The 14265-nt window shown below is 41.1% G+C and overlaps 1 protein-coding gene across 1 annotated transcript; it reads right to left on the bottom strand.

Moving 5' to 3' along the window:
• Positions 1-678: 678 nt before the first annotated feature.
• cavin4a (caveolae associated protein 4a) lies at positions 679-13579 on the bottom strand. Its single transcript, XM_023289789.3, has 2 exons — positions 12975-13579; positions 679-3751 (listed from the first exon to the last, which is right to left on the bottom strand). Exons 1-2 carry the CDS (start codon positions 13380-13382, stop codon positions 3194-3196), a joined length of 966 nt encoding a protein of 321 aa, XP_023145557.1. The 5' UTR covers positions 13383-13579; the 3' UTR covers positions 679-3193.
• Positions 13580-14265: the final 686 nt, after the last annotated feature.

Genomic DNA, 14265 nt, shown 5'->3' with positions numbered 1-14265 from the left:
GCTCAGACGTCCAGAGGGAGCTCAGAGTAGAGCTGCTGATCTTTCACCTCTAAAGGAGCCAGTGGAGGTGGTTTGGACATCTGATTTGGATATCTCTGGGGAGACATCCTCTGGAGGAACACATCCGCCTGGAGGGATTATTTATCTTGTCTGGCCTTGGGATCCCCCAGGAAGAGCTGGAAAGCGTTGCTGGGAGGAGGAACATCTGGAACGACCTGCTTCATCTGCTGCCTCTGTGACCCGGCCCCGGATAAGCAGAAGAAAATGGATGGATGGATGGATGGATGGATGGATGGATGTTTAAATGTCACAAAACACCAAATATATGTTATTCTCCATCATTACTAGTGATTATGACCCCATTAATTGTTGCTTTATGCTCAGAAATGTTAAACTAATCATTTGTCTTACAACCACCTCACATTTCTTGTAACTCTACTGACGCAGCTACTGAACCCAGAAAAGTTCAAAATTCCCTCAAACTAAAAGTCCTTCATATCTCTCAGTCTTACAAACATTATAATTTCATGTTTTTTTCTGATTCTTTACTCGCTTCCTGATGTGCCCCCATTGTGTTAACTGCAGACCGTTTGTCTGATTGTGAATGTTGTCGTCTCAGTGAGGCGACCTGATTAGATATAAATTAAATCATTATTATTAAGGAAAGCAGCAGTGACATTTTCCACAGTTCATAGAGGTTTCACTTTATTTATCAAAAACAGAAAGTGAGTACAGGCACAAAACAACAATCAGCTGATTTTCAACTTGATGATTGAAAAAATGCCAACAAAACAAGCTGTACTCCAAAATGAATGCAAATCCTACCACCTAGTGCACTAAATCCACTCAACAGCAGCAGTACAGGGACATAAATATAGAAGTAAGAAATAAAACAGAGGTTAAAGATATACAGGTTGTGTGTTTTCAGAATAAGACGCTGTACTTGTGTATAATGGCAGCTCTGTGAAAGCAAAGCTCCTACATCTGATGACTAAAGCGCCAAAAACTTTACATCCTGTGATCCTGATGAAGGCGGTGACCTCAGTAATCGCTTCAGGAGGATGAACTTCAAAAGAAACGATGAATATCCAGCAGCCAAAACTAAAACATTCACCCACCTGAACGCAGCAAAAAGCTTTGAAGCCACCAACGTCAGAGCTGAAATCCATTACATTCAGACAAGCAATTATACTTTGACTAATGTCTAGTTAGGAGAGGCCGCCTTAGTCTGAAGTTCATGCAAAGGTTTTACTGGTTTTACCTCAAATTACTGTTAAACTTAAAGCTGCACTGAGCAAAGAAATTATTTGCGAGTTGTTTGCTAATAAACTAAGAAGAAGACGTAAAGCAAACAAAACGTTGGCCACCTTGAAGAGAAAAATCAAGAGAAGTCTTTGGGAATCGTTTTCAATGAGAAAAAAAAAGTCATTTCTGTCAGCTGGTATCGGCCAAGTTCATGTTGTAAAGACAGTCTGATGTCCATGATAGCTAAATGTTCGCGAATTAATTCACAGGGGACATTTCAGTCTCTCACAAAGTTCCTCGAGTTTCTCAAGTAAAAACAAAAAAAAATTATCTCAGTCAAGGGTAAAAGATTTTGTGCTAAGTTTTTTTTGCATTTTCCATTAACTTTCTCTAATTTGACATTTAAAAATATGTGATGGAAACTAATCTGGTAGTTCAGTAAACGTGAACTCAGCTTCAGTGTAAATTCTAGATCTTTATCTCTGCTTGTGGCTGTAATGTTTCATTTTATTGCTTTGAAATGTCTCATTTTTAATTACTGTCAAAAGTAGGGTTCCACAGGGATCTATGCCCGGTCCACTTCTTTTTACATTTTGTATAATCAACATCATTCTTTATACCTAGTGCTTCAGTGTCCATTTCTTCGCAGATGACACAATTTTATGCATCCTGGATTTTAAGTCATTTTCAGTCTGCTTCAGATGGCTTTCAAGTGTCTTTTCTTAATTTGAAGACATTTTTTTCTGAATTCTACTGTTTCTAATAACTTTTGTACTTCAACATGCACCAAAAATACATTATGGAAATGTGCAAGTGATTCTATTTATGTGAACTGATTTTATATGTACATTCTGGGTTGTTATCTGAGCTTGTAGCTGTAATATTTTCCTGCAATTGCTTTTAAATGTGTCATTTTTACTTCCTTTTCACCTTCTTTTTAGTTCTGTTATGAGAAATAGTGTTCCACAGGGGTCTGTGCTCGGTCCATTTCTTTTTAAACTTTATATAAATACACCATTCTTTCCACTCAGTGTACATTTCTTTGCAGACAATACAATTTTATATCTTCAGCTTTGACTTGTGTTTGGTTCCCATCTGATGGTTTCTTTTCTTGATCAGAGATTTTCACAGATTTTGAACTCTGTAAGTTTTTTTGAATTTTGCCATTGACATCAATTTTATCTAATGCGATACTTCAATCTGCTTTATGGAAACGCAGCTATAAAGAGCTGGACCAATTTGTATCTTTTACCGGTTAATGTTGTGCAGCAGTTCCATGGTTACTTGGGTTAAACCTCTCGGCCTGGTGCAGCTTTAATGTCTACCTAAGTGCTCATTGATGTCGCTTTCTAGCACCATAAGGTTTCTTCTTCAACTCTAACTATTCTGTGTTCAGAATCCAGTCTGACTCGGTGTTAGTTTCTTCTCTTCTCAGAGACCAGCTGAGGCCAACTTCACCTTCCCAGTTTTGGCGGTTTAATCAGTATGTACAGTATTATATGTGAAGATTAACACACAGACGTCAACATTCATCTTCCTTCTCAAAGTTCTGTCAAACACCCGCCGTCTTCCTTTTCCCTGCAGCCATCCTGTACAAATAATAAATAATCTTCACTTTGAGCCTGGTTATGAATCGCAACACAAACTCTTCACCATGTGGACTCACAATTTAGTCAAACACAACTCCAGGGAGTTTTGACTTGAAATCCTAAACCTGAATTTATCTCAGTGCATCAAGTTACTTAAATGACAACAGATGACTCTTGATGACCTGAATTAGTAGGTTTTATAAATAGCACTTCACGTTTTGATGATTTTTCTTCCAATTTGATACATTCAAACAAATAAACTGTCCGTCGCACACCTTCTCGTTGACTCCTGGTTGAGTTTTCTCCAGTGTTCTGCCTCCTCTTCACGTCCAATCGTGGCTCATCTGTTACCTCTGATCTTACTCTGCTATCCGGGTAGCGCCGGCCTCCTCCACCGGCCCCTCCCTCTTGGTTTCCATGGCAACTTCAGTGTAGGCCACGCCCCCCGCCAACTCCTTGTCCTTGGCCTCGGCCTCGGCGCCCTCCTGGCCCTCGGCGACGGCCCTCTCCTTCTTCAGCTTGATGCGGAAGGTCTCTTTGCTTGGAGCTTTCTTGGCGATGTTGTCCTTGAGCCGCTCGCCGGACTGCTTCAGCCGCTCGCCGGCCTGATGCATCTTCTCCCGGCGCTCTGGCGGCATCACCTTCTCGCCCAGGTTGTGGAACTTGGTGCCCAGGTTGTCTTTGGTTTTGCTCATGTTCTCCTTGGAGAAGGCGGCCTTAATGGTCTCCGTGCTCTTCACCATGGACTTCTTGATGCGGGCGGCTCGCGAGGAGTCGGCCTCCTCCACGCTCAGGTACTCCTCATCGGAGGAGAGGTCGGCCGGGACGTCGTAGGAGTCGGGTTCGATCTCCACCCCCTCCAGACCAGCTCCTTTGGGGGACTTGGTGACGGCTACTGATGGGATCTCCGTCTCCCCCTACAGAGATAGAAGATATTCAGTATCTACATGAGGAAAGTTGCAGAAGAGACAGCATGCCATCATTCCAACATAAAGGTACACATTTAAACATTTCTTTGAAATGATTTGATCTGATGTTAGAAAGTTAGACCACAGAAACTCTTCATGGTTTCTTGGATGGTAGCAGTCCATACTGACGTGGATCAACCAGGAAACTTTTAGTCTAGCTGAAGACACTTTAATACAATTTACAATTTCATTTCTAGAATTTCATTTAACAGACGCTTTTGTCCAAAGAGACGTACATCTGAGAGTCGATACAACACAAGGAAGGATCTCGTCAGGAGAAAACAACCTGGATAAGAGCCATAAAACAAGTTCAAGTGTGTCTCTTAAAGGTACTGAAAGTGTGGCTGACTTGTCTGGCCGATTACTTTCATGGTAGTTTGGAGAAACTGAACTTTCTCTTCTTCCAAACAAACAATTGGAAATAATTTACATGCAAACAGAGACGGGTAATGTGACAATATGTATGTCAATATGTTGTATTCCAAAGTATTGCCTTTAGTATCTCTGTTCGGGGCTGTTGTTGCTGTCAGACTTCTAAGTTAAAGTGAAAAAGCATCTTTATTTGTTGGATTTGCAATATTGCTTGTGTTTTTTGCCCTACTGAATCTATTTTCAATGTCTTCATATTCAAAGCTACCTTTGGTTCCAATTACCATTTAGAGAGCTGCAAAATATAAACCCCACATAGTAATAAACTTTATTCTTTAATTACATCCATAAAACCTGCATAAATTGATTTTGGCCTCTTGGCGGCAGCTTAAAGTTGTAAATATATAACTGGAAATTGCTTTGGAAAGCCTATTAAGTCCGTGGTACAGCTTCTATAAGCGAGAGTCAGCAAAGGTCTACAGGATGTATATTTATTATTTCCCCAAGTCCATGAACCTCCGACAGCAGATCACATGTAGAATATGTAGATGACGATCTACTGCTCATGTATGGATACCTCAGCATGGAGTAGAACATCTACTGTGTCCACAACTGTCCACATGTGCATCCACAAGGGATTGTAATCAAGGCTTTAGCAAGAGTTCAGTTTCTTATTTTGACAGCCAACAGTTACAGATCCAAGAAATAGACTAAGCCCAGTTTTCAGTCTCTTTGAGCTTCTTCTGGTCTCCACCACCTCCTAATGTACAGCCACAATCACAGTTTTCATTATTAATCTAAAACTACTGATTATTACAACTTTAAATATCAACCAATTAGGAAATTTGGTGTCTTAAACCGACATTTATTTTGCCACAGATGTTGCTGCTTTGTGTGGTTTTTGAAAAGCTATCGACAACCTCAATGACTTCAAACACATGTTGCAAATCAGACGGTGTTGGAGATGTTAGAATGTGTATTTTTTCTCTTTTCATGCAGTTGCACCAGTAGTTTAACTCTGATAATAGTCTTTGTGCTTAGCAGTGTAAAAAACTATGGTGAAGAATACCTACTACATACATACAAACATTAGAAGAGAATGTTTTAGATTTTTTGTGAGGTAATTAGTGTTCAGTGAAAGGCTAATTTAAACTCATCCTGGAAGATGTGAAACTGAATCATCTGAAACATGCATTAAGAATTTCTTGCAAAATATTCTTCTAAATTCTGCTGGTGTTTAGTCTCAACTGAGATCCATCTGAAAGTTCTTGATTGTAAAACTTCTGGTCTAAAGTTTTCCTTTCTAGTGTTTCGCTGCAAAGAAAACCTCATCAGGATCTTCATGGACTCACACACCTGAAACTGATCCATCTCTTCTATCCATTATGTATAAATGACTCAGCAGCCTGTTGAGATGATAGAAAGCATGATATTCCTCTGAGATTCTCCATCAGACTCTGCAAGCACCAGCATCATCATGAGATCCAGTTTTTCTATTTTTACACATGAGCAGTAACTGAATCTGATTGGACAGGAAGCTGCTGGCAGAACAACACCTGGAACTGGAGACCTGCAGTAATAAAAAAACGCCGTCTGGTTCCAGACTGTCGATAAAGTAGCTTCTGGTATTTATAATTTCCAAAGAATCAATCTGACTACATGACTGTGATTTGCTCAAGTGCACATTATCACCACTATATTCATCCGTGCACACCGGTGACTCATAAAGTCATGGGTTTTAACAGCTGCCACACTTTCAGGATGTACTGGGACGGTGGATTGTTGGGTTGGCAGGGAGTTGCTGGACCAAGTGAAGTAGTTTAGGTATAACCAGATGTTCTCTCAGGAAAATGGAGCATGACATGGAGAGTTGGACTGGGTGTTGTAGTGGACCATCGTGGTGAAGGAGGAGCTGAGCTGGACGGCAAAACTGACCAGCTGACCTACGCTCCAACCCTTGACTATGGTCATGAGCTTTAAGTGTTGACTGAAAGAATAAAATCCGTCAAAGAGAGTTTCCTTTGTAGCCTTTTTTTTCCCATTTCCTCAGCCTTAAAGATAGGGTGGGGAACTCATACATTGGATGAATTGATGCCTCTCCTTGTCAAAAAGACCTAGCTGAGATGATTCAAGATCTGACTACAACGCCTCCTGAACGCCTTGTTTTGGAGGTTTTCCAGGCACATCCGACCTGGAGGAGACCCTGGAGTAGAAGCAGGACTAACTGGAAGGATTCCGCAGCTTATCTGACCTTTTGAGATCCCCCAAGAGGAGCTGGAAAACGTTGCTGGGAAGAGGAACATCTGGACAGGCATGCTTAGCCTGCTGCCACCGCAACCCAATCCTGGATCAGCCAAAGAAAATGGACAGAAACCCACAGGGAGCTTTTTCCTTTGCCCAAAGATAGGATGAGCCCCAATAATGGAAAATACACCAGGTTAAACTAGGCCTGGGTGACAAAATGACAGCAATAACTACCAACGAAAGACATTTAATCAAAAGAAATAAGAAAATGGTTTGATGGTTTCACTTAAATGCTTTGGAGACGTTGATGAAGGCACATAATGGAAAGAAAAAGTTCAGTTGCATGAATGAACAAAACCTCCCTGGATCATAAACAATCATATCCCTTAAATAATGGAGCCCTTTCACTCTTCTCTGCTCTTCCTGTGGCTTCCATGGAAGGTCTCCTGAGGTGCAATAGTCAATGGCCTCCTGGGAGTTTCCATCAACCTCTGGTGAAGGTTGATTTTCTTCAGGAACCAGTAGTTGCGCTCATGAGACGGGCTTCAGCATCTATACATACCCCCAACACTTCCTCCAACACCTCCGCCTCAGTGATGCTCTCCTAGTAGCCTGGTCCAAGGACTGATGGACTTGATGTTGAGGAGGTCTGTGGATCAGGGGATCTATCCGGTGATTCCTGGTCCAGTTCAGTCAACCTGAACGTTAACATCAGTGAATTACAGCAGATTTACCCTGATCACCTTCATTGCACCTTCAGGTTTTACTTGTTGTCTTTAGTTTGTGTCTTTTGTTATTGAGTTAAAGATAAAGTCATTACCTGTGCACCTTGATGGATAAAGGTTAAGCTCAAAATAAAGAATTATTCCACTGGTCTTTAATAAAAACAAGTAATTAAAATGATCAGAAACTACAATTTTGTCCTGATGTATTTGGTAACAGTATCGGCAGCCCTTTGTTTAACGAGAATTATCCTTCAAGTACATGAAAGTAAACTAAACATACTTCATTAAATGCACTTCAGTTAACTTCTAACCCGAGTAAATGTTGATGTTTTCATGTCAAAGTTAAAAGTAATCTCATAAAAGCTGTTTATAATTCTAGGATACTCTGGGAGGTTAAATGCTCAGCGGGGCCTGGAGACAAAGTCAACCAATAAATTTGTGATTTTTGCATCTAAAAACCTGGCTGCCACATCTAATGATCATTTTAAGCATTTTACTGATTAATAAAACTTTAAAGCTTGTTAGTTTAAATGACAGTTTAAATGACATTTGAAAGTATTTAGAGCAAATAGTGTTTACATGATTATGGGATGATATCAGGATAATACCGGGACAGTTATCCTGGTTTTCATCTTTGCTACAAGTTTTCCACCTTTCCTGAATTAAAAATAACATGTCAAACCCTGATTTCATAATTTAATGGAGGCAGGCCTGTCATACGTTGGGGGAATATGAGGAAACTCCTGGCAGGCTGCTCCACCTGCGGCGCCCTACAGGTGACTTTGGATGTAAAAGCAAATTAATCCTAATTACGCTGCAGCCACCTGCGATGAAGGAGCTCATTAATCAGGGAGGAGTCGTCGGAGTGCGTCCAGACGCTGCGAATGACACAATAATTATACAGCGGCAGCGAATGTGGGTCAGAGTGTATATTAATAACCTCACCAGGCCACCGGAGACGCCGTTACCACATTAACACACTAACCAGAGAATCAGGAAAAACCTCGTTACGCAGCATCTCAACCTTTCTGCTGTGATCATAGAAATGTTACTGAACCAGGCCAACTAGGCAAAAGACCAGGGGCCGCAGACAGAAAACAGCACCAAAACATCTACAACAACTACAAAATGACTACAAACAGATACAAAATTAACCCAGAGACAAAAAAAGACATGAAAAATAACTTGATAATGAGTAAATAAAGATGCAAAACCAAACAAAACAGATATGAAATGGTCACAAAGAGACATGAAAAAAAGCAAAACGACCTCAAAGAGAAAAAAATCTTCTAAAAAAGGCACAAAACTACTTCAAAAAGTCATAGGATTACTACAATATTAAGCAAAAACCATCATAAAAAGCTATAAATCAATCCAAAATGATGACAGGTTGGGATCTGAACATCCTGTATATGTTTGCACCGGAACATCTAGAGAATGTTCAGATCCCAACCTGATCAATCCTCTACAGGAAGCACTGGAACAAACCTGATTCCCCACCAGAATAATGGTTTAAAAACTGTTCAGGAACAACTCGAGGAACACGACCAAGAACCTCTGGTGTCGACAAGGTCTCCAAACTCCCAAGATCTCAACCCGATCAACTGATCGGGTTGAGATCTGAACATCCTGCAAATCGACAGAATGTTCAGATCCCAACCTGGTCAATCATCTACGGGAAGCACTGGAACAAACCTGACCTACGAAGGCCAAACCCGGTTGATCTGCTGCCAACAGTTTCCAGTCTTTAACGGGTCAGAACTGTTCTGTTTGCACTCATAGATCGACAGAACATTCAGCAGCTGGTTTTAAAGTTGTGGCTGATCCGTTCGTCTTAACAGCTGGTCGACTCTTTGAACTCGTTCAGTTTTAACAGTTTTGCAGCGGCGTGATAAGCTGCCGCATAGATCAGGCTGATTCAGGCTGACAGCAGTTTATGGTCTGTCCTGATGGCAGCAGGCAGAACGCTGAGATCCCAGAATAAACCTCCCTGTCACAGATCCACAGCAGCTGTCGGCAGCACATCCAGCTCTGGTTACTATTCTGAAGTCCCGACGTTATTCTGATACAGAGCTGAAGTCCATCACAGTCAGGAGAGCATCCGTCTTTATCTTCATCACAGCTTGAACTTTACAACAGGCTGCATTTTAACAACTTCACAGGAAGAAATGGATCAAATAGACAAGATGATGAGAGTAGAAAACTCAAAAACCATTAAAACTGGAAGCAGAGTAGCATCATAACCTGAACTCTGCAAAAACTTTTCAACAACAAACAACAACAAAAAAAAACTGTTAACTTGCAAAATTTGACCATTTAAAAAATTAAATAAATAAATAAATAAAAAATAAAAAATTATTTTATATATATATATATATATATATATATATATATATATATATATATATATATATATATATATATATATATATATATATATATATATATATATATATATAAAATCAGTAAACCCAAATAAAGATTGAATTTCCAGAAAAACTATCATAAAACATTTCAGCCAGTTGAGTTATTATTGAAGTAATTTCATTTTTAAGTAAAAATTACTATATAAGGCTGTTTTTCAAATGTAGCATTATGTCCACACAGAAGCCAAAGTTCAGAATAATTCAATTAAATTCAAAACATATGTCGTCTTAAAGTGCTCAGCAAAGCAAGGTACAGACCTGACAAATTACAAAGAACAGAAAACCCAACAATCCAAAGACACCTTTGGATTCCCTATGAGCAACGGTGGGAAGGCATGAAAAAAAAAAACTAAAACAGGAAGTGGAAAACAGAACCTCTGACAGAACCAGGCTCAGGGAAGGCAGCCATCTGCTTCGACAGGTTGGGTGAGATAACTGTCTCTTCATTCTTAATACTCTAAAACAAAGACTTTGACATAAGACATGAATTCTTACGCTGCTTCGTCATTATTTTGGTCTTTATTTTCAGCAGCAGACAAAATCTAGTCTAATATTTAACCAATTTCAGTGCTACAAAGAATAAATGTTTTCCACAATGGTACAATTGTCTAGAATTTACTCTCTAATGCTACATTTACCCTCTAATACTACATTTACCCTCTGACGCTACATTTACTCTATAATACTACATTTACCCTCTATTACTACATTTACCCTCTAGTACTACATTTACCCTCTAACCCTACATTTACCCTCTGACACTACATTTACCCTCTAATGCTACATTTACCCTCTAACAGTACATTTACCCTCTGACGCTACATTTACCCTCTAATGCTACATTTACCCTCTGACGCTACATTTACCCTCTGACGCTACATTTACCCTCTAATGCTACATTTACCCTCTGACGCTACATTTACCCTCTGACGCTACATTTACCCTCTAACACTACATTTACCCTCTGACGCTACATTTACCCTCTATTACTACATTTACCCTCTAGTACTACATTTACCCTCTAACCCTACATTTACCCTCTGACACTACATTTACCCTCTAATGCTACATTTACCCTCTAACACTACATTTACCCTCTGACGCTACATTTACCCTCTAATGCTACATTTACCCTCTGACGCTACATTTACCCTCTGACGCTACATTTACCCTCTAACACTACATTTACCCTCTGACGCTACATTTACCCTCTAACACTACATTTACCCTCTGACGCTACATTTACCCTCTAACGCTACATTTACCCTCTGACACTACATTTACCCTCTAATACTACATTTACCCTGTAATACTACATTTACCCTCTAACGCTACATTTACCCTGTAATACTACATTTACCCTCTAACGCTACATTTACCCTCTAACGCTACATTTACCCTCTGACGCTACATTTACCCTGTAACGCTACATTTACCCTCTGACGCTACATTTACCCTCTAACGCTACATTTACCCTCTAACACTACATTTACCCTCTAATGCTACATTTACCCTCTAATACTACATTTACCCACTTACACTACATTTACCCTCTAATACTACATTTACCCTCTACTACTACATTTACCCTCTAATACTACATTTACCCTCTAATACTACATTTCAGACAGTGTTCTAATGGAACTTTACAACAAGGTTCATGAAAAATGGTGTTGGATTGGTACTCGGATGGGGGAAAGAAAAATTAAACAACTTGATGATAGCATTCCTAGAGTACAGCTGGATTTAAATTTGTAAAAGCGGTGGTTGAACATTGCGAGCCCCAATCCACCCCAAAGGCCCTTGTACTTTAGAAATATATCCTAATGTTGGACTTCTTGGACGTACAATAACTTCCCAAGAACTTGATTAAGACCTTGGTTCCTGCTTTGGAACCTTTTTTCAACATTAAAAAAGGCCCAATACTGAACACACAGATGTGGTGTTCATGTAAATATCAACCAAACAAAAAAAGCAGAAAAACCCATTTTCATTTTACCACAAACCAACTGACGCTGGAATATCAAAGAGCAAAAGTTGGTCTGTGATAACTTCACAGGGATTAAAGCTAGATTTCAACACAGGACTTTCATTTTTAGGTAGAAGTTCTCACGTCTGACCCCAGTCTGCTGTCTGAGTGTTTCTGATTGAGATTCAAACTGTGACATCACTCTCCTCTCGTCTGACCAAAGCTGAACCCTCACAGCCTGCGGCGACGAACAGAACGTCTTTGATCACCGCTAAAAACCCTTGTGTTTGGAGAAACGTCTTTTTCTGTCCGTCGTCTGACCAGCTGCTTCCCTCAGCTCTCCAATTTAACGCCATTATAAAGACTGTCCATCTCCTCGACAACGTCCGACTCCTCAATCAGCACAAGAGCCTCAAAGTGCTCTCAGTCCTGATGAACATATCGTACGTAGTTCTGGTTTATTCACGACTCCATGGGAATATTCATGCGTGGTTTCTAACAATCACTTAAATGGCTCCAAATTAAAGAGTTCAGCGGAGTGTTTGAGATCACCAATAAAATTCTGAGGCGAATGTTTTCCCGCCGACCTGATTAAGGTCGTCCAGGCTTCGGCGTGAAGTGTGCCCTCTCCACATAACGAGGATGCTTTCCTGTAAATTGCTGGTGTAGCGAGTCTAGGGCTCTTGAGAGTTTCAACTTAATCCGCCCTTCATTTCCTCACATCGCTGCTCGCCTTCTCGCTGCCGCTTAATGAAGCCAGAGTTCATTTCTGGCGGCTCGGCAAAGTTTGTTGTCCTTAATTCCGATACTTAATTTAATTATACTTCGGCCCTTCATAAACAGAAGCCTGGATCTGCTCAATCTCTTACTTCCGTTGACTAAAGTCATGTCTTTATTAAAGTTTTTAGGGTGTTTCCTTTTGTTGAAGGTCACAAAACCCAATTTTCTCAATCACCTCCATTAATAGGAAGCACAAAGATGCGTTTTCTCTGGAGATTTCTGAGTTTTTCTTCTTACTTTTGGGTTGAATTAGATGGGGCTCAGTAAATAGACTTTTACCATACATTTAAATCATTTCCCCAAAGCTTTGTCTGCTTGCAACTCTTGTCACACGATACAGTTCAACCAGTGATTCAAGATGTAAATTTATCCAGCAAATCTCAAGCAACAATCAGTTTCATGTAGTCTTGCTGCTTCAGATATCCAGCCCTCACATTCATCTTGTCAACATAAACGTTGGAATTAATCGTATTAATCAATCACACATTTCTTGGTAAATGACAAACTGCCAGAAAAATAGACTTTTGCGTTTGTGTAACTGATTAAAGTCAAGGTTTTTCATTATATTTTTTCAGGAACTGTTGCTGTTGAATTTTAAATACTTTTATTGATGATATCATTTGCTGTGATCCATGCTGACCTTCTAGGTCTCTGCTTACCTGGTAGATGACGACTCTGAACTTGTTTCTGGTGAGCAGCTCATCCTGAGTCGTCTCCACCTTCTTCACCCGAACGTTCTGCTTCTCGACACGCGTCCGGACCTCCTTGACGTTGGCGCTGACCTTGCGGGTCTTCTGCAGGAGCTTCTCCACGGTGCCGCTGGTGTCGGTGTGGTCCTTGGCCAGCTTCAGGACGTCGCCCTGGATGCTCTTGATGTTGCTCTCCAGGTCCAGCTGACGCTCCTCCATGCGCTGCTGGCAGGACTGGACGTTATCGATGATGCCGGCTACTCGCTCCAGCAGTGATAGGATGGTCAGGGCGCTGATGGGGTTCCCAGCCTCGTCCTCCACCCCGACGATCTCCAGCTTCTCCTGAACGCCCGCCGTGCGATACCTGTGCTGATCCATTGCAGTGTTTTGATGCTGCTGTTCTGAAATTTGCAGATTTGTGGTTTAGTTTCGGGGTGGGGGTGACCAGCAGGGAGACCGGAGAGAGGCAACACCCGACCGCTGTGACCCAAACTCAGGTCTGGGGACAGGAGAGAGTGGAAACTCCACCTACCCCTTTTAAAAAAGACTCCAGGGTCCAAAGAGAACCTGAATTGGGTGCTCATGGGGACGTGGGCCAGGCGATAAACTCAGAGGGGAGCGGCAGTGCTCTCACGAAACCCCCCCACAGCTAAAAATAAAAGCTCTGTAAGGCGACACTCTGACATTTTGGGAAGATGCAAAGGAGGGGATGATGGAAATCCCCATCCAAGTCCTGCTCTGCTTTGTCACACTCATGCTCTGTGATTCGTAATTTTCCGTTATTCGTACGTTTGTCCATACTAGCAGCTGTGAAACGTGTACGTCAACAACCGCCCTGCAGCTCTGCAGCGACAGATGCAGAGAAGCCACAGTTGTCTGGTGTGATTACACAGCGACGGGATGTTTGAGGGGATTAAACGCTGCAGCTTTGCCCTTTTTACTTTCCCCCGGGCAGCAGAGTCCAAACATTGACAGAGATTGAGATCTGAAGCTCTTTATAGAGATGACTGACGGTTCCAGAGCGTGAGGAGGAGTATCATAGCTACACTATTTTAACTCCAAACAGACACTACACTGAGGGGTTTATTCAGTTTGAACATTGCTCAGTGTACAGTACACGTCTATTAATATGTCGTACATAAATACCTGCATTTAGTCACTGTTAACTCATACCAAAGCTACATCACATCACCGAGTCCCGGGCGGGTGGAGACTAGTCTGTTGGATCTGAGAACAGAAGCTAAGCTTGTATGTTACAAAT

Source organism: Amphiprion ocellaris, chromosome 10, assembly GCF_022539595.1.
Source record: "Amphiprion ocellaris isolate individual 3 ecotype Okinawa chromosome 10, ASM2253959v1, whole genome shotgun sequence".
NCBI lineage: Eukaryota > Metazoa > Chordata > Actinopteri > Pomacentridae > Amphiprion > Amphiprion ocellaris.
The sequence above is the reverse complement of the archived record's forward strand: the minus strand, read 5'-3'. Positions and strand labels throughout refer to the sequence as shown.